This window comes from Lissotriton vulgaris, chromosome 9 (genome assembly GCF_964263255.1).
Source record: "Lissotriton vulgaris chromosome 9, aLisVul1.2, whole genome shotgun sequence".
NCBI classification, from domain to species: domain Eukaryota; kingdom Metazoa; phylum Chordata; class Amphibia; order Caudata; family Salamandridae; genus Lissotriton; species Lissotriton vulgaris.
Window position 1 is genome coordinate 924,826,894 of NC_141697.1, and position 19,269 is coordinate 924,846,162.

The following is a 19,269-nucleotide window of genomic DNA, read 5'->3' on the forward strand; positions in this document are numbered from 1 at the left end:
CCTAGGGGTATGGCTGGAGCAAGACCTCTCCCTTAAGGCACAGGCCAAAAAGACTGCTGGCACCTGTGTGGGCTTACTCCGCTCAGCCCGTAAGATTCTCCCCCTACTTCCGACACAATCCAGAAAGTTGCTCATTCAGGGTCTTATCTTATCTAGATTAGACTACAGTAATGCCCTCTTTATGGCCGCTCCAGAATCTACCATCAATATCCTTCAGCGCATCCAAAACTCAGCGGCTAGGCTGCTGACCGGCACCTCCCGGAGAACATCTGCCAAACCAGCACTCAAAGCTCTTCATTGGTTGCCTGTCCGGGAAAGGATCAAATTTAAGGCTCTGTGTATCACCCATAGATCCCTTCAGGGCAAAGGGCCCCCTATCCTTGGGAAAATGCTCTATCCCTACAAAACCACCGGGACCCTGCGCTCCTCCCAGGGTAACCTGGCCACTGTTCGAAGGGTTAGGAAGGCCCGAACTGGAGGGCGGCGTTTTTCGGTCACCGCTGCAACCCTGTGGAACTCCCTGCCGATTAGTCTTCGATCCGAACCGACCTACTTGAAGTTTCGTAAACTCCTGAAGACGCACCTGTTCCCACAAGATCCATAATATCACCTGTCACCCCCCCCTAGTTCCCCTCAGATCTCCTCTGCACTCCAGCGCTGGGACGCTCCCGGGCAGTCATGCGCTTTATAAATCCTTTTTCATTTCATTCATTCATTTCGAGATGTCTTGCTTTCAGAAATGTCACACAGACAACCTGGCACATGTGAAAAATCATCTTGAGTACATTGAGTTCACAACATTACTATGTATGTGAGTCAGGACAAAATGTAATAAATTAGTTTGTGTATGTTCTGCCAGGCCGCTTCATCCTGCGTGTTATGCTGTAAAAAAAAATGTACCCTTCACTTTTCTCACAAAGCCGAATTGCCTACTCTAGAGATGATTAAATTGTGATCGTTGAATTTAATTTTCATTTTTTTCTCTAATTGGCAAACTCAAAACTGCACTTCCTCCTACCTTTCTGTCAGATTTGCGTTGTTATAAATGTATTTGTGTGCCACTTGTTGCTGCTCTGCATTATTTGCTATGCTCATAGGCAGGACCACTGGAAGTATCTTATTTTACAACTGTTGCGTTTTTCACATAATTATGGATTTGCCACATAATCCCTAATCTGACGCCCGCCAACTTCACACTCCATGAAAAACACACTAGAGGCCCAATTCAGGAAACGGAGCTTTTAATTCAAGATTCGTTGCACAGCGCTTTCTGCAGTCCAACTAGTTTCGGCACTACAGCCTTGATCACGGGCAGAAAGTTTCACCAGGTGCTTCTGTGCTCGCGTTTTTTGTAACGTCTCTGATCACGTGACTGATGATAGCCTGCATCTCCCAGAGTGCATCAATCCGTGCAGGTAACTGTTGTTTGTGAGGAATTACTCGTTTTGCTGTCAGAAGGATGTTATTCTGCTCAGCTACCTGATGCACACGTTGTTACATGTATCCCAATTGAAATCAGTCAGAATGTTTGAACTCGCGTAATGCAGGGTGTTGAGACATCTTGATTTGCAGGCAAGCAAATAGGTGCATTGCAGATAATTAATGCAATGCCCTTGAATTCTAGTTTGATGCTGCGATGCTACGTATAATACGTGGAAGAGAATAGTTGAAGTAAAAAGGAAGAGGTGGCAGGCAATAAGTAGAGGAAAAGTGAAAGGAAGCAGGGAAACGAATGAAGCAACACGGCAGAAGGAAGGTGGTGGTGGAAAGGAGAAGAGGAGAAGTGAAGATGGAAGAAAGGAGTAAGCAAGGGGGAAATCTGGAGCGGGCTGCTGGTATACAGAGAAGACGCGTGGCCTGTTAGAGACCCGCAGATGGAGACTCGCTGTATGAGGGCTCTGGGGAAGGTGGGGGCGGGGGTCTTTTGGGCCGATGGACAGTTTACTACTGTGGGGTCGGTTTCCCCAGGGAAGATTAAGGTGATTGTGCTAGTGTTGGGCACAGCTCTGTTCTGGTGGCGAGCGTGGGGAAACCCTCGTGGCTGGGACCAATCCCAGCGCGGCTGGGCAGTGACGTCTGGGTAATCCCTCTAGGCTGGATCAATACCAGCGCGGCTCGGCAATGACGTTTTCGGAATCTGCGCACTGCAATGCTAGGCGCGAGAGTGCGCCACACAGAGACATGTGTTTTTAATTATCGCGCATGCATTTGTGCATGATAATTCAAAACACATGGAGTCCGTGCAGGTAACCGCAACCAATAGGCCATGGGCGGAGCAATGCGCCCGCCTTTACCCAATTGCGTGCTGTCTTTGTAAAAAAGACGCACTCATACGCCAAAGCCAGGGACAAAACAAAATGCACACGCAGGAGCGTGTGCGAGCCTCTGGAGTGATTTCTCAAAGCCCTTACATAAAGTCTTCGCCTGACCAGCGCAAGCACTGTTACAGGCTTGACCTAAAAATAACAATTTATGGACGCTTTTGGTCGCTCATCTTGCTTCAATTAAGTTATTTTTTTGCCCCTTTGTTGTTGCTTTCTCTTGCCCTCGCCTGCCATCGCTTGCCCATCTCCCCATCCCCTCCTTCTTCCCTGCACGACCCGTCCCTCCACTACCTCCCTCGTCGCTGCTTCTTTATTTTTGCAAAATCCCATGGTATTGGACCGCTTGCTTCGTCCTTCATCTTTTTATAGTGCTAACACCAGCCAATGGTATTGGAGCGCTTTAAGTGCTCAACAGTTACATTACACAATTATACATTCATTGTCGTATGCAGGGGGAAGCATAGTGATTATCCCACAATAAGAAACTGTTCAGCCGACCCCGAGATTCAAAAATGGCTTACCAGGTTCCCTGTCGGCAGCTCTGGCCGTTAAGCTACATCCTTGGCGGCAGCTTCTCAAGTGTTTCTCGCTATAACTTCCACATTTGTTCAGCAGGACCCCATCAACACCGAACAAGGGAGAGGATGCGGCCTAATTACTAGAGCGGTCTTGGCAGGAACGCTCAACATCCTGTGATTGTGGGCAAATCACTTAATCTCCCTGTACCCAACAACATAAAAATGTGCCTGTCTGTAAAGCAACTGATGCTCATATAAAGTGCTCTGATTCTTTTGGGTCACGTTTGCCCTATATAAAACTCCAGACAAAAAAAGCATTGGCAAAGCCAATAGATCTTGGCAGTGCCAGAGCTATTGGCCTTGTCAATATGAATGTCTTTTAGTCAAGTTTTCTAGCAGCACATCTGCTGCTCAGCATGGCTATAACACTGGCCAAAACCCGCCACCAAACACTTCGGGCATGCCTCGTAAACCTTCCTGTGTGAGGCCTTCTTAATCTTTTTTTTGTCCTCCTCGCCTGTCCTTATCCTATCCTTTCCTAATCTTATATTTCTACCCCTTTCCATATTTTTTCTCCAGTCCCTCATCTCTGTAACCCGTTTATTTATTCCTCAGCATTCTTTTTTCCCCTTATGTACTTCACACATTTTGCTCTTTTTTCACAACCGATAACTTTCTTTCGCCTCCATACGCTTGTCTTCCCACCTTTCTACGCCAGTCCCTTTCTCGCTGTCACACCTTGCTCACCTCCAAATCAACCATATGTTTTGTGTTTCGATGACTGCCTCTTTCTGTCTGTGACAAGTTGGCCTGGTATATGCTGACCACTAATTAAAGTGGGCACCTTGTACCAGTCCAAAAAACCCTTATTGATGATTAGGTAAAAGACAACCTTTGTTGAAAGCTATCCTAGTGGTAGCTATGGAGAGCAGCCTTCAGGTTAAGTCTTGAAGGAATGTAAAGCATCTTGGTTTACCAGATTATTACCTCCTACATGACCAAATGAAAGGAGAACCACACAAGGAATATATAAAATATATGTATTTATTACTAAACATTCTCTACTAACCTCTTTATGAGACTAGAGAAAGAAAGCACACAATATTAAATCACTAGAACAACAGTAAATAGTACAATACACAGTGGGCTCCAGGGCAAGACCAAACCATATACTAAGAAAGTGGTAAAATCACCACGACTTGACAAGACACAGTGCCTAGAGCACCTAGAATCGCTGGGACCCTAATGAACCACCCAAAGTAATGACACAGGGGACCCACGGAGGACGTGTGCAGTGTGAGAACAAAGCTGCGAGCTCCGTACAACTCTATGGGAAAGTCGCGGTTGAAATTTTAAAGATTAAGGACACTCTGGAGAGGACTTAAAGCAAACCCTTTGGAACATAGGAGGTTCTAAGGCCAGCACTCTTGAGAGTACCGAGGTACCCGTGTTACCTATCCCAGGAGAGCCGGTGCATAGGGGTCAATTAGAGTTGGAAACGCGCGTTGATTTCAATGGCGTGAGGTGAAGAAGTGCTGCTGCCAGGAAGATGAGAAGTGTCCGGTTTGATCCAAGCCTGGATCGGAGCTGAGAAGAACCTGAAAGCAGAGAGGACAGAGTCTGGGTCACTTCACAGTAAACAGGGGCAGGATAGACGAATGCCCACCGATATCAGGTGTGTCAGGTGAGAGGAGGTGAAGCTTGACTCTGCAGCCACGGGGGCCAGGAGAAAGTCTGGAGGTGAGCTGTCCCACGAAGGATGTCGAGTGCTGGGAGGGTCCGTATTGGATTGAACAGCAACAAGCCTTGGCAACTGCAACCCACGCGGTCAGAGGAAAAGCTGCTTTGCTGAGGACCAGCAAGGTACTGGGGTCTCTCCAAGCGATGGAGAGTCAGGGCACATCTGGAGAAACCAGGAAAGCCCACTGAAAGTTAAAGTTGCCTTCACAGGATCCCACAGGCCAACGGATCAGGGATCGTGAAGGGACCTCAAGCTGCATCACAATATACCTGCCCACAGAACACTCGCGGAGTGTAGGCTGGAAATCTTTGATGAAATTACTGCTCACGTCAGGACTACACGTAGCCCAAAGCACAGCCTCCGGGATCACCGAAAAGCATATGCTGCTACAAATGGACATGGTGCCCAGGGGTAGAGGGGGCACGGTCCCCACGAGGGATGCGGGTCACAGGACTGCTGAGGGCACTAGTCGACCTCAGGGACATTTGGAAACCCACATTCTATGTTGCAGAAATCTTCGTAGTCCTCAGGAGCTCTGGAGATGCAAACCGGTCAGATGCGTTTAACCCCTTGTATGCTTGTGACGGAACCGCTCCGTCACAAGCCACGGGTGAGCTGTGCTTGTGACGGAACAGTTCCGTCACGGCCCGCTCGGCGCGCCTGCGCGGCGCTGATTTCGCGCCTGCGCGGTGCGTTCCATTGAGCGGGCGCGTTCGTGACGGAACCGTTCCGTCACAAGCACAGCTCACCCGCGTGCCGTGACGGAGCGGTTCCGTCCCAAGCACGTGACCGCCGCGCGGCCGCCCTACCCCCTTAGCGCTGCGGCGGAATAGCCGCCGCAGCGAAGGGGTTAAGGTGCCTGCCTTGCAGGGGAGTAACTCCTTTACTCCAAGGGAAATTCTTCAGTCATCCAGCAACGTGCAAATTGTCGAAGTACTTGGTTTCTGTAGCAGAGTTTACTTTAGGTAAAATCTAAAATCCTGTAGTCAGGGGCTCCTACTTTATACCCAAGGAAAGAGTGGGACACACTCTAGGGACCCACCTATGGGAGGGTCAGGACAGAGGGGTGGCTACACCCATGTCCTTTGTCCAGTTTCGCGCCAGAGCAGGAGCAAATGGCTCCTGCAACCGGTTTGAGCTGGACGATGCAGAGGGACACCAAACGTGCCCCGAGTGCAGACATCAAAGCACTCTGAGTGCACGCACCCCGCCCCAATACACTAGACCCTGTCTGGGAGGTGGTCACACCTCCCTGTGACAGGAAACCTATTGTCAAGCCTTCCCTTGCTGGAGTTTCATCCAGCAACAGTGGCAGAATCCATCTTGTGATGCCAGGGTCGAGAAAGCTGGTACCGGGTGTACCGGTGTTGTCTTATTTTGCCCCCTAGAAGGGTGGAATCATACCTCGCCGCCAGTTACTGGCGGGGAGGTATGATTCCAAGGTGTCTGACACCCAACACAACATGTTTCCATGCAGCCGTTTTAAAGTTGTACAAAAGGGGGTGGTGATGGACGGAGTATCTGAACCAATCAAACACTCACACCCAGTCCACAGATCTGGGTTTAATCCATCACCATTCTTTAGCCCACTCTGCCACCCCAGTTCAGACATGGCCATATGCAAATCAGTCTGACCCTGTGCCTCATGGGAACAGTCCAGCCCGAACTGCCAAGCCATGCCTTCCCTGGACCGGATTCAAGCTTCCTAGGATCGGTTTCTGGCATTCCAGCCGTCTTCAGCCAGGCTTGCTTGAATCCAGTGGCAAAGTGAGCAAGGGACTCACATCTGAGCATACCCTGCCAACTTACGGCGAACAAAGCGGTACAAAAGGGGGTGATGATGGACGGAGCATCTGAACCAATCAAACACTCACACCCAGTCCACAGATCTGGGTTTAATCCATCACCGTTCTTTAGCCCACTCTGCCACCCCAGTTCAGACATGGCCATATGCAAATCAGTCTGACCCTGTGCCTCATGGGAACAGTCCAGCCCGAACTGCCAAGCCATGGCTTCCCTGGACCGGATTCAAGCTTCCTAGGACCGGTTTCTGGCATTACAGCCGTCTTCAGCCAGAATTGCTTGAATCCAGTGGCAAAGTGAGCAAGGGACTCACGTCTGAGCATACCCTGCCAACTTATGGCGAACAAAGCGGTACAAAAGGGGGTGGTGATGGACGGAGCATCTGAACCAATCAAACACTCACACCCAGTCCACACATCTGGGTTTAATCAAGTCAAGTCAAGTCAAGTTGGCTTTATTTCGATATAAAACATATCTTAAAAAGCGATACAAACTCATGATAACATTTTTTTTTACAGGATAAAACCAATCATAGAAACAATCAGGCAAAATACAATCCATAAAACAACAATGAACAGTTAAAAGCTTTTCAGTTGTAGATAAAACAGGATTAAACGATGTGACTAAGCCTTCTTAACCTAATCCGCCATGTCCCGCTTAAAAACTTTGCCATGCCACAGGCAAACAGGGGCCGGGAATCAGACTTTAAAATTCTCAAAGCTAGACTATGCTGTCTAGTTCCCAGTATTTTGCACAGAGGCTTTAGCCACCTGTCGCAAGGGCATTTATAGGCTTGGCATTCAAACAGAAGGTGGGGCACAGATTCTAATCTATCTGGACAGAAGGGGCAGGATGATATAGTTTGTGCTGGGATCCTCCAACGGGAAGTCGGATCCCCCACCGGAAGCAAGCCTATCCTAAATTTAAAATAGAGAGCCCTATCTGCAGGAAGCAAAATTACATCCAGATAAACCTCACGGAGGGCTACTTCCTTCACTAGTAGAAAGTCTCTGAACGATTTACATAAGTCAGGATTGGAATTCCTCCTACCTGCTACCCACTCCCAGTACACTCTTTTTAGGATTTGTTTAGGGGGCCGATCGAGAGTCCCAAGCTTCTTCAAGACCCAGCTCACACAGCATATGCTTCACATCCCTGAGCCACCTTATTTTCGACCAACCCGTCAAAGATAGTATTTCCCTCAGACCCTCGGCATAGCTGTGGAGTTCGGGGACCCTCCACAAGTGGGCCCAGAGGAGGAGGGGTCTCATTCTGGCCTGATCAGCAATAGCACGACAACCCATGTCTAGAATCAAGGGCAGGGTTGGGGTGCTGTAAGGGACGCACAACAGATCTTTTAGGAACTTGTTCTCCGAGCATGTAAGCAGGTCTATATTTTGAGAGCCCCACAGCTCTGCCCCATATAGTGCCGCACTGACACCTCTCGCTGTATAAATGTCTAAGACTGGGGCAATGGGTTTGATACTGGGTGACCTCTGTTCCTTTATGAGCACCCCAACCACCCGTTTGTGGCCCAACAGCATTTTTTGGAGATGACTATTCCACTTCATGGTGTCACTGAGGTGGATGCCCAGGTAGTCAAACTCCTTTACCCTTTCCAAATTTACAGTATTAAACATCGGTAGTCGACCAAGCTTTCTTGGAGGGTTTAAGACCAAAAACCTGGTTTTCTCAGTGTTCATTACTAATCCCCTGCTGTCACAGAAGGACTGGAAGCTATCAAGAAGCTTCTGTAGACCGGCTGGGGATTTAGAAATTAAAAGGGTATCGTCCGCAAACAATAGGGTGAGGACTTTCCTGCCCGCCAGGGATGGTGCATCAGCCGAGTATTTTAAAAGGTGTTCCACCACTCCGTTCACATATAATGAGAACAGAGTGGGGGCAAGAACGCATCCCTGGCGGACGCCTTGATTGACTGTTATACGGGCAGTTTTTTGGGCCTGTTTGCCCCACCGCACCTGCGCATAATTCTCTGCGTGGAACTTCATAATTAGAGATAGCAAATGCGAGTCCATCCCCATATCACACAGTACCCTCCAGAGGCGTCCCCGGGGTACCAGGTCAAAGGCAGTCCGTAAATCGATAAACGCAAGATACAGACTGCCTTTGCCCAGTAAGACTACCTTCCAGTATAGCAGGACTAGACGAAAGCACTGTTTGATAGTCCCAGTGCCTGCTCTAAAGCCTGCTTGGTAGTCAGACAGAATTCTATGTTCTTCAGCCCACTGGAGGACCCTTCCAAGGACCACTTTCCCTGCAACTTTCTGTGTGGAGTCAATTAAACTTATGGGCCTGTAGTTTCCTGGGTTGTCCCGTTCCCCCCTTTTAAAAACAGGGACAACCTCAGCCCCCATCCAAGATTTAGAAAGAGTAGCACCCAAATAAGTTGCATTAAGGAGGGAAGAAATAAGAATGCCCCATTCCGCAAAGTGGAGGCGAAGCAAATCCCCCGGTAAGTCATCTGGACCTGCGGCTTTATTAGGAACGAGGGGTTTGATTGCCTTCTCCACTTCCAAGGCGGTAAACTCTATGGCCTCACTTAGTCCAGGGGGGTTCAATGGTGGTAAAACAAAAAGACCCAAACCTTCTTCCGATGAGGAAGTATACCGGAGAGAGAAATGTTCGAACCAGGATGCCTCGGGGATATTGCATGTAATAAGTGAGTCGACAGGCCTATGCCTAGATCTAACGAGATCCCAGAAACATCTAGAATCACTCCCTGCACTTGCATCTTTTAGGTCATTCCAAAACTGATTATCCCACTCTTTCTTAGCTTTCCCGATTGCACACCTATAGTTCTTTCTCGCAATGCTAATTAACCCACTGTTCCCTGCTTTGACTGCTACAATTAACTCCCTCTTTGCCCTCCGGCAGTCAGTGGAATACCATCCTGGGTCGGCCTTGGGACATAACCGACCTGTAGTCCTACCTTCTCTACTACGTATAATAAAAAGGTCGCCCAGGGATTTTGTTATATGGCAAAAAAGCGAGGATATCTCCTGAGGCCTCTGCGTCATTGACTCCAAACTAGTCAGCGCCTCGGACATGATCACCCCTATGTCTACAATTTTACCCTCCTCAATGGCAACCTTGTCCCATTTCAGGCGTCTCCCACAGTTTGACGGGCAGACTTCACCCGTCTGCCTCAGCAACTGGGGTGCCTGTATAGCAATATCCGCCTTCCACAAGGTGGACAAGGATAGTGAGAGAGGGTCATGATCACTATCCGTAGTTGGTATAACTACCATATCCAGCAAGTGGGCTCAAAGTTTAAGGTCCAACATGATGTAATCGATTCTGGAAGAATGTTCTGGCCTATTAAACGTATGGGCACCACCACGGTCCGACATCGTTCTCCCATTGGTTGCTCTTAACCCATACTCCAATGTGAGAGCGCTCAATTGGATGACCCGTTGGGACCACCTCTTGATTGGTGCCATTAATAACGGAGGGATGCCTCTTCTAGCGTCCTCTTCTAGGGTACCCAGAATATCATCAGCCGCCAGCGGCTCATATGAGCAGTTGAAGTCCCCTGCTGACATAATATATGAATTAGGATTGCATGCTCTAAGTTCCTCCTCAAGACTCACTAGGGTTGGGGAAGGCATACTCCCATTAGGTCCCCTGACATAAATATTAAAAATATACGATGTCCGCCCTCCAAGAGGCTCTCTCATGGTTATCCTCTGCAAATCAGGGCTTTTATTTTCTATCTGTTTAATCCGGCAGCCCAATGAGATGTTGACCCAAATGAGTAGGCCGCCCGATGGGCAGCCCCTTCATAAAGGGGGGTGGCTAGCTGGAACAAAGTAGGTCGTGTAACCAACCTTGCACCGTGGTTCCAGGGACCAAGTCTCTTGAAAAAGACATACGTCACATACCCCAAAGGGGTCAATAAAGTGTTCCACTCCGGAGAATCCAGAGTGCGGTAAATTCCTGCTACATTCCAACTGATAAGCCTTAGGTCGCTAACTATAGGTATTCCATCAACTGAGAATTGTTGCTTGGAGGAAGTGGACCCCATAGCAGGCTTTTCCAACACGCCCTCTGCCACTACCAAAGGTTCCATAACAGTTGGAATGATACAAACAGGGAGAGCCCCAGTGGAGGGACCAAAAGAAGATATATTAGAAATTGACAACCCTAAAGCCCCTTTACCAGATATGCTGCAGTCAAGGAGAGTTCCAATAACATCAGGGAGATTAGTAGTTAAGTTACGGCTATTACGTCAGTAGTCCCACCCTGGCCAATTGTTGCTCAGACCTGGATTATGGTACAGCACATTTGGAGAGGGTAAATAGCTGTTGCCCCATGGGTTTAATCCATCACCGTTCTTTAGCCCACTCTTCCACCCCAGTTCAGACATGGCCAAATGCAAATCAGTCTGACCCTGTGCTTCATGGGAACAGTCCAGCCCGAACTGCCAAAGTTTTAAAGTTAGCATTTACTGGCAAGGTTATAATGCACTTCAATCAATCAAGCAATCAATCAATCAATCAAAAGCATTTATAGAGCGCGCTACTCACCCGTGAGGGTCTCAAGGCGCTGAAGGGGGGGGGGGGGAGCTGTTACTGTTCGAGAGCCAGGTCTTGCTGCTGCTACTGCTCGAAGAGCCATGTCTTGAGGTGTTTCCTGGAGGTGAGATGGTCTTGGGTTGTTCATAGGTGTGTGGGGAGGGAGTTCCATGTTTTGGCCGCTAGGTAGGAGAATGATCTTCCTCCGGTGGTGGTTCTGCGAATCGGTGGGATGGTGGCGAGGGCGAGGCTGGAGGAGCGGAGTTGGCGTGTGGGAGTGTAGAACGAGAGGCGGTTGTTGAGGTATTCTGGGTTTATGTTGTGGAGTGCTTTGTGTGCGTGGGTGAGGAGCCTGAACTTGATCCTCTTGTTGACGGGGAGCCAGTGCAGGTTTCTTTCTCAGGTGGGCGGATATGTGGCTGTGGCGAGGGATGTCGAGGATGAGTCGTGCTGAGGCGTTTTGTATGCGTTGTAGTCGATTCTGAAGTTTGGCGGTGGTTCCTGCATATAGGGCGTTTCCGTAGTCCAGTCGGCTGGTGACGAGGACCTGGGTGACGGTCTTTCTGGTTTCGGTGGGGATCCAACTGAAGATCTTTCGGAGCATGCGCAGGGTGTTGAAGCAGGAGGACGAGACAGCGTTGACTTGCTTGGTCATTGTGAGGGATATGTCCAGGATGAATCCCAGGTTGCGTGCGTGGTCCCCGGGTGTTGGGGCGGAGCCCAGTGCTGTGGGCCACCACGAGTCGTCCCAGGCGGAGGGGGATTGTCCGAAGATGAGGACCTCCGTTTTGTCTGAGTTCAACTTCAGGCGACTGAGTTTCATCCATTCTGTGACATCTTTCATACTTTCCTGGAGGTTGGTTTTGGCGGTCGTTGGGTCTTTGGTGAGGGAGAGTATCAGCTGGGTGTCGTCAGTGTAGGAGATGATGTTGTGTTTGTGTGCGATGGCGGCGAGGGGGCTCATGTAGATGTTGAAGAGGGTTGGGCTGAGCGAGGAACCCTGGAGTATATGGTTGGCTGCATCACAAACAACCCCGGAATATAGGTTTCGAAGGCTGCAGAGGGGCTCTGCTCATGCAGGACCACCCTCTCACATAAAATCCAGCACCCTCTCACATAAAATCCAGCACCCTGCCTTCAGGATTGATAAGGCCTGTCGTAGGGGTGACTGATAGGGTTATATGTGCAGTGATATAAGGTAGATAAAGTGAACCTATATCTAAGTAAGGGGTGCATACACCACCTTATACAGGCTGATGTAGCAGACCTGTGGTGTCACTTTGAGTGGTCTCTCAGGGGTAACACAATACATGCTGCAGCCCCTGGGAGGCCTCTTGGGTACCTATGCCCGGGGTACATAGTGTACCATATACTAGGGACTTATAAGGGTACCCCAGAATCCAATCTGGAGTGTACCTAATGCACTTGCAATCAATTTAGAGGAGCAAGCAGCTAGGCTGGGGTCCTGCTTAGCAGGATCCCAGCCAGTCTAAGTCGAAAGCAGTGAAACATCAGCAAAAAGTGTGTACGGGGTAATTATAAGAAGCATATCCTACTCTCCTACACCCTCTTTTATGACATGTTTTTCTTTTTCACCCCTCCTTTTTGGCACGTCACACATCACAGCACTAGATTAAAAAATGCACAAAAATTTAGAAGTTAAATCAAGGGTTTTCCTTCTGAGAAGGATGTCTTAAATAATTCTGTTTTCTCGCCGAAGTTCAAATGTGGTTGTCAGTGACTGCTGTCATAATTGCCCAGCAGTGTCCGGTTCAGGGATTTGAAAAGCAACTATCAGATGTCTGCAGGTAACAGAAATGTAATCAGCATAGCCTAACCATATTGCTATATAAAATGCTTCATTCCTCCTTGGCTAGGTTGGCACGCTATACCAGTTCCAACACATATCTTTGAGGGATTTTCTCGAAAGGGTCAATGTTTCTTAAAATAAGCTGGTTCCATTGTCACTCTCGTAATATTGACCACAGAATACCACATTATACCGCAGATTTAACATAAATAAACTCATCAACATAAAATACCATTCCACATGATTACACTCTATTACACACAATCCCACACCACTTAATTCCAGTACACTCAAAACAACATAATTACTATGCACATAATTCCACTGCACACCATACCTCATAATTCCACTCCACACATCCACTCCACACCATACAATTCTGCGCCACACAATCCACAACTAAGTTCCAAACCAACCCACATAGTTCCACTCCACACCCCATACATCTATTACACTCCATAACACATGGGTAAAAGACATTGTCATTTACAAACCACAATAGCTCTACTTCTCGCAAATGCACGATCTATTGGCATTGCCAATGCTTGTTTACCCTCTTTGTAAACAGCATCTCTAACTATATTTGACTATCCTAATCCCTGCAATTCTTCATCATCTTTTTCATTGTTATCTTTTCCCTCGAAACATCCGTTTCAGTGCCTCATTTCTTGATGACTTCGCTTGCTTATATGTACCATAATGATGCTGAATATGGTTCTACTAATAAACGTGCTGTCTGCATCCTCCCTGTTGATCTGTGAACCATATTCATGTGCTGAAGGTTGAAATCAAGATTTTGTCTTTTCTAGTTGACACCCATCTTCCCCTAAGTCATGACAGTATTACTACCCTGTTCTGTTGCCAAGATAACAAACAATGAGCTTTGTGGCTTCAAACATGTGGTCTGTTACATAGAAAAGGGATACGTTGCAGTAAGTTCTAAGAGCAAAAGTATGGCTTTTGACATTAAAAATGTAATTCAATTAGCAAATCTTTAATTTGACATTTTATTATTCTACAGATCTGCGCTTCTCCAAAGCCTTCGCACTAAGCTTCCGTATGATGTCCTCTCAGCAAGAAAAAGCAGATGTGTCATACACATATGAGACTCTGAAGGTGACCCAGGCACGCGACAAAGTGCTACATGTAGAGCTGAACCGGCCAGAGAAGAGGAATGCCATGAACCAGGCCTTCTGGAGGTAATGAGGATGGTCCTGATTTGAACGATAGTTCCGATCATGTAAAACAAGCACCATAGTGTTTAATGCCCAGATTACCTACCAATGACCATATTCAGATTCTTCCTTCTTCTCCTTGTCTTTAACTTTGAGGTCAGCCCTCCTCCATAAATGCATGCTCCAGGTCAGCAGATGACTATCCAACAGCTGTCTAATCCTTAACTCTAGCAAAGTGGTGTTTGTGCTGTTTAGCAGCAAGCATTTTTCTGGTCCTCAAGTTGGTGGCCACAAGAACTTGGTTCGTTTCCCACCCCAGATGCCAAGTTCAAGAATTAAGGGATTGTTTTTGACAACTTATGTTTTAAGGGCCATATTAACTCCATAACTTTAGCTTCCATTTAGAACATGAAGCTTCTCAGAAAAATCTTCCCATTTATTCTGCGGGACCTACAGAAAACTGTCATCTCGGTCCTCATTCCTTCAAAAATCGATTACTGTAACACCCTTTCTACAAACATTCAGAAAAGATGCCTTAACGGAATACAGATTGTACATATTGCTGCTGCTTGCCTTTTTCTTGGCATTTCCAAACACAAGTTGCTGTCCTCTGCATTGACTCCCCTCCATTGTCTTCCCATCAATAAGCGCTTTGACTTCAAGGCACTCTGTATCGCCTTTAAGGCACTTCATGGCATAGGCCCCAAATATCTCAGACAAAGCTTTCACTGGTATCTCCAGCCCAAATTGATTTGCTCTGCGGTGGCCTTAAACCTAGTAGCCCCTAAATGTAAAGTCTCTTCTTTGGATGGGAGGAGCTTCCTGGCCTGCACCACCAGACTGTGGAACTCCCTACCCCTCGATCTCAAGAAAGAGACTCCACTATTAGCTTTCCGAACAGCCCTCAAAACCTTGCTTTAAAACAATAATATATCTATCTTTACCCTCTGCGTACTTGCTTGATATCTTTTGTCGCGTAGTTTAGTGCGTAGACACCTTAGGGTAGTTGAGCGTATTGTAAATCACGTTTTCTTTTATTTCCTTTAGCAATGTTGACTATTTCATAAAAATAACATATTCTTCTTGTGGCTCCTGCCCCTTAACTGTGAATGGCCAATAACGGAAAATACCACCTTCACATCTATCTTTATAAGTTCTTTAACTAATCGTTTGTCAGCTCAAAGCACGTCAGTGATCAAGGATGGGCCTATCAAATTTGTTATGCCTTTTTCATGCTTGACAGCCGTCCTCAACCATCTGCTCATAGTGAAGGTTAATTATAGCTAAGGCTCCCAGTTTTCCGTTTTTACTGATTTTTATAGATAAATACAGACAGAAAACAATGTGTTTCCTGCCTGTATTTATTTCTTAAAAGTGGAAAAATACTGGAAAAATGTGCTTTTTGTGAAAGACTCCTTTGTCTTTCATTAATTTCAGTCAAAAACTGATCAGATAGAGTTACAAAACAGGATCAGATTTCCTTAAATACAGGCGTAAGTTAACATATATTTGTATTATAAACCTACTCTGCACCTATTGGTGTAGTTTTATGTTATATGTGGGTGTTTAATTTTCTAAAACTCGACAGGCTTCCACGTATGAGTGCACATCTAAGAGTTAAATAAATGTGGAAATATACCATTTTACAACTCCATTTATCCTAAAAACACAAAATAAATATGGATAAATACAGACGGAAATGTTAAAAAAATAAATACCATAAAACCGGGAGACCTAATTATAGCCCAACAAAACCACACACACTTCGTCCTAGCACAAGATGGCTGCTTAACGCTCGCCATATATGCCCTCTTTCATAGCAACATGTATGAGATTTAGACTTGAGTTTGTCTATGAATTTGGATCTGCAAGGAAAGAAGGAAATCTAGTTTCTTGCTCGCAATGAAAGTAGAATTCACCTCCGATATAACGCCTGGCCATGATTGAAACCTCACTCTGTAAGCAATTTCTTGCATTGTCAGACCTCTTGCCCTCTCCATCAGATGTTCCAACAGATCTTGAAAGTATGACTTCCTACATCATTGTTCTGGAAAGGCAAAGAGCTCTACCAATGGAACTCTTAAAGTTGGAACAGAAAAATCCAAATCAATTCAGTACTAAAGAAACTGCAGAACAACCGTGCCCTACCAATTCTAAGGTCATAAAAACGAATTGCGCATGCTCTGCTAGAGCCCTGAATGGCAGTCACTATCCTTTGCTAGCAACCCTATATCTAGAGTCTTGATTTTTTTTCTTTTCCCCGCTGACCACCTCAGCTGCTTACACAAGAGGGTCAAGAACAACATAGTCTTCTCGAGATTCAGTGGCAATATCCACTCCTGATCCATGCCAAACAGTGCAGCAAAGGGAAACGACCCTTGCACACCCAAGTATATTCCCACATTGTAGCTCCTTCTTTCAGTTCATCCCAAGAGTCTGGGAAAAGCAGAGTAAGGTGGGGAAGTAGATGTGCCAATGTGCCATCAGTATGTCCACCACCATAAATTCCTCTCCATGAATCTGAATATAAATTGCATGAAAAAAGAACTGGCCTCGTCTCTAAATAGGTCCATCCCCGGTAGGACCATCTCTTCGGCTGATGGCACTGAAGATGGATGGAACGGAGGAAAATCTTAACAGACTCAGCCAGCCCACTGTTTTTATGCACCTCGCAAATATGAACGGCAAACTGAGTTCACAAGGAATGTAGAATGGAAAAATATGAAGTAAAGGAAGTGTTAAAATCTAGAAAGATTTGAATAATTTGAAGATGCAATTTAAAATATTAACAGTAAACAAAAATAGGCTCTGATGACGAGTTATGACATGGGTATAGTGTTGCAAACAAGTCCCACTTACGCTAATACTGGAACAATTGGTGCACAAGCACACCTTCTGAAATGTAAAAGGGCTCCTAAATTAATGTTCTGCTTGGCATAGATTGTGGATTCTCAGATCAAAAGGGGTATGGAGATTTGTGAATCTTATCAGTATGAATTTTACTTTTATGTATCACTCTAAGCAGCACTTTAAAGAACCATAGAACTAGAACCTTGAGTGGGCACATTAATTAGAACACTGCAATCCCATTTAAGCTTTGCATCCTCCATCGTCTTCCTCGTTTGGTGCAGTTACAAATAAGATAAAGTGTTAACCAGCTCGCTCCTTACGCCGCATCGTAATTTATTCTTCATTAACTCTCATTCGGTTCTCCCACAGTTTACTGGATCGGCGATGGTGTTAAACCTCAATTTCATGAGTCAATCTGCCTCCGCAGTACAGCACCTCTGCTCACACTAACTTCGAAGTCTTCTTCGACAGGATTCAGTTATACTCCCAAAGGTGGACTCACTTCCCTTGGCCAGCTCGTAACGTCGCCAAAATTGTAGTAAGTAGATTACTAGTTGTTTGATTCAGCAGATATAGTTTATTGGGCGAGAGAACAGCAGTCTACCCAACGCTTGCTGGCCAAGTACAAACTGACTCTATCAGAGTTCTACATGAGTCAGAGCCATCAGCGTTCTGGAACATGAAAGAACAGCATAGAGTTCTGGAACATGAAAGAACAGCATAGAGAACAAGAACCATAGAGTTGAAGAAACAAGTAATATACAACAACCTCCCTTTGACAATGAACTGGCTGAGGGGCTGACGCAGAGTTTACTGGAGAAGCGGAAATCCGGATATGGGGAATTAAGAAGGGCTGGGCCAGCAACGAACAGCGGACTGCTGGACAGGCGGCAAGTTCGTGGCGACAGGGAGGCGTCTTTCCGCATGCAGGGTGGTCCGATGGTGGTGGCAGTGCAGGTAAAAATATTAAAACCAACAACATATGCTTTAAAGATGGGTGCAAAAGATCAGAAACAAATTTTACATGTTGCATTTTGAAGTGCAATAAATGTCAAGGTGGAAGAACTTTGTACCTAGTTGGTACAGAAACGTCTTTATGCCCCACTGCATTTCAGTAAAACCAGCAATTTGAATCTTCAGATTCAGTTTAGATAAGTTGTAGGGACTGCCGTGAAGGTGAGCAGACTATATGTGATTTTCTAAAAGTATTGTTAGGTTAAAAATATCCTTTTGTATGTGATGTTTATCGAGCTAGAGTCAGCCTTTGACTCTTAACCCAAAGCAAGAGTGGAGTACGGTTAAGCTGACAGGGGATGCCTCAGTGGTTAGGAGTTGTCCTGCAGTGCTTTTATGAACAGACAACTGCAAAGGTCAGGTACAGACAGATGGGTGAGTGCACTCCAAATTTAGGGCAACATCTAAAGTTTGCCAAGGCTGTGTACTGGCACTTCAGTTGAGTAGTTTCGACAAATACCCTGGTTGTTTGAATCTTGACATTACCAAAATGGGAGAGGAAATAATTGCCATGCTCTTGCGTGAAGATGCTGCAGAATTGCTGTCCCCAAGGGAGTTATCCGCGTGCCACCTACTGAAAGACTTTGAAATGTACTGCTCAGAAAAGGAACTGGTAATCAACATCAGCAAAACCATATATATGGTCTCGAATGCAAAACGCTCACTCGGGCTGGCTTTAGCCCTGGTGGCGCCCGGTGCAGCAATCATCTTTGGCGCCCTTACACCCCATGACCGCCTCCTCCGATTCTCTCACTACCACCGGGCAAAAGAGCCCTTCATCTCTCCAATCATAAGTTATTGCTAAACACAGCGCCCACTCCTGAGGTTAGAGCCCATTCCACAGGTCAGCGCCCAGTGCTGCCGCACCTGTCGCACTGCCCTAAAGCCGGCCCTGCGCTCACTGAAATGCTCTTTCTTTGTGAACATGGTTCCCTTTCTAGCATTAAGAGAATCCCTGGTCTAGCCTGGACCCAACAAAGGGAAGCTTGCACTATGCATTCTCAGCCAGACTGAAGGCAGTGGCCTCTTCTGCCTAAGGGGTTGACAAATATATACATCAAAATCATCGTCATCCAAAGATTAGAAACCTTTCCTTTGAGATATCTTCTAAGACTGGTCCCAGCAACCCCATAAATGCCTGAATCTGAAAGAGACACGTTAGTGATAGATTCCTTAGCTTAGAATATCCCCAGGCGTCATACTGGATCCGGAAATTTTTGCGTAGCAGTACCCTTGCGTGTCGGTAGGCGTCGTCTGCGGCTCCACGTCCGTCGTGGGCGCCGTGATGATGTCGTCGGAGTACTTAGACGTCGCCTCTGCGTGCTGACGTCAGTTCTTCTTTTTTCCGCACCAGCAAGCGCAGATCTGGAAAAAGCTGTACTTTAGTCACTTTTTGACTAGACTTTTTGATCCCTTTTGATCATTTTTCTTGAGTCTTGCGACTCCGGACGGTGCTGATAGAGGATGCCAGGTTTCAATCCTTGTGAGGACCCTCACCG

At 46.6% G+C, this 19,269-nt stretch overlaps 1 protein-coding gene across 2 annotated transcripts in view; it reads left to right on the forward strand.

The window, feature by feature from the left end:
• Positions 1-19,269, forward strand: part of LOC147692532 (delta(3,5)-Delta(2,4)-dienoyl-CoA isomerase, mitochondrial-like) — a 255,505-nt gene that overhangs the window by 63,712 nt on the left and 172,524 nt on the right. For both annotated transcript variants that reach the window (XM_086938752.1, XM_086938754.1), the window contains exon 2: positions 13,753-13,930. In XM_086938752.1, coding sequence (XP_086794878.1) covers positions 13,753-13,930 — 178 coding nt within the window. The remainder of the gene's footprint in view (positions 1-13,752; positions 13,931-19,269) is intronic.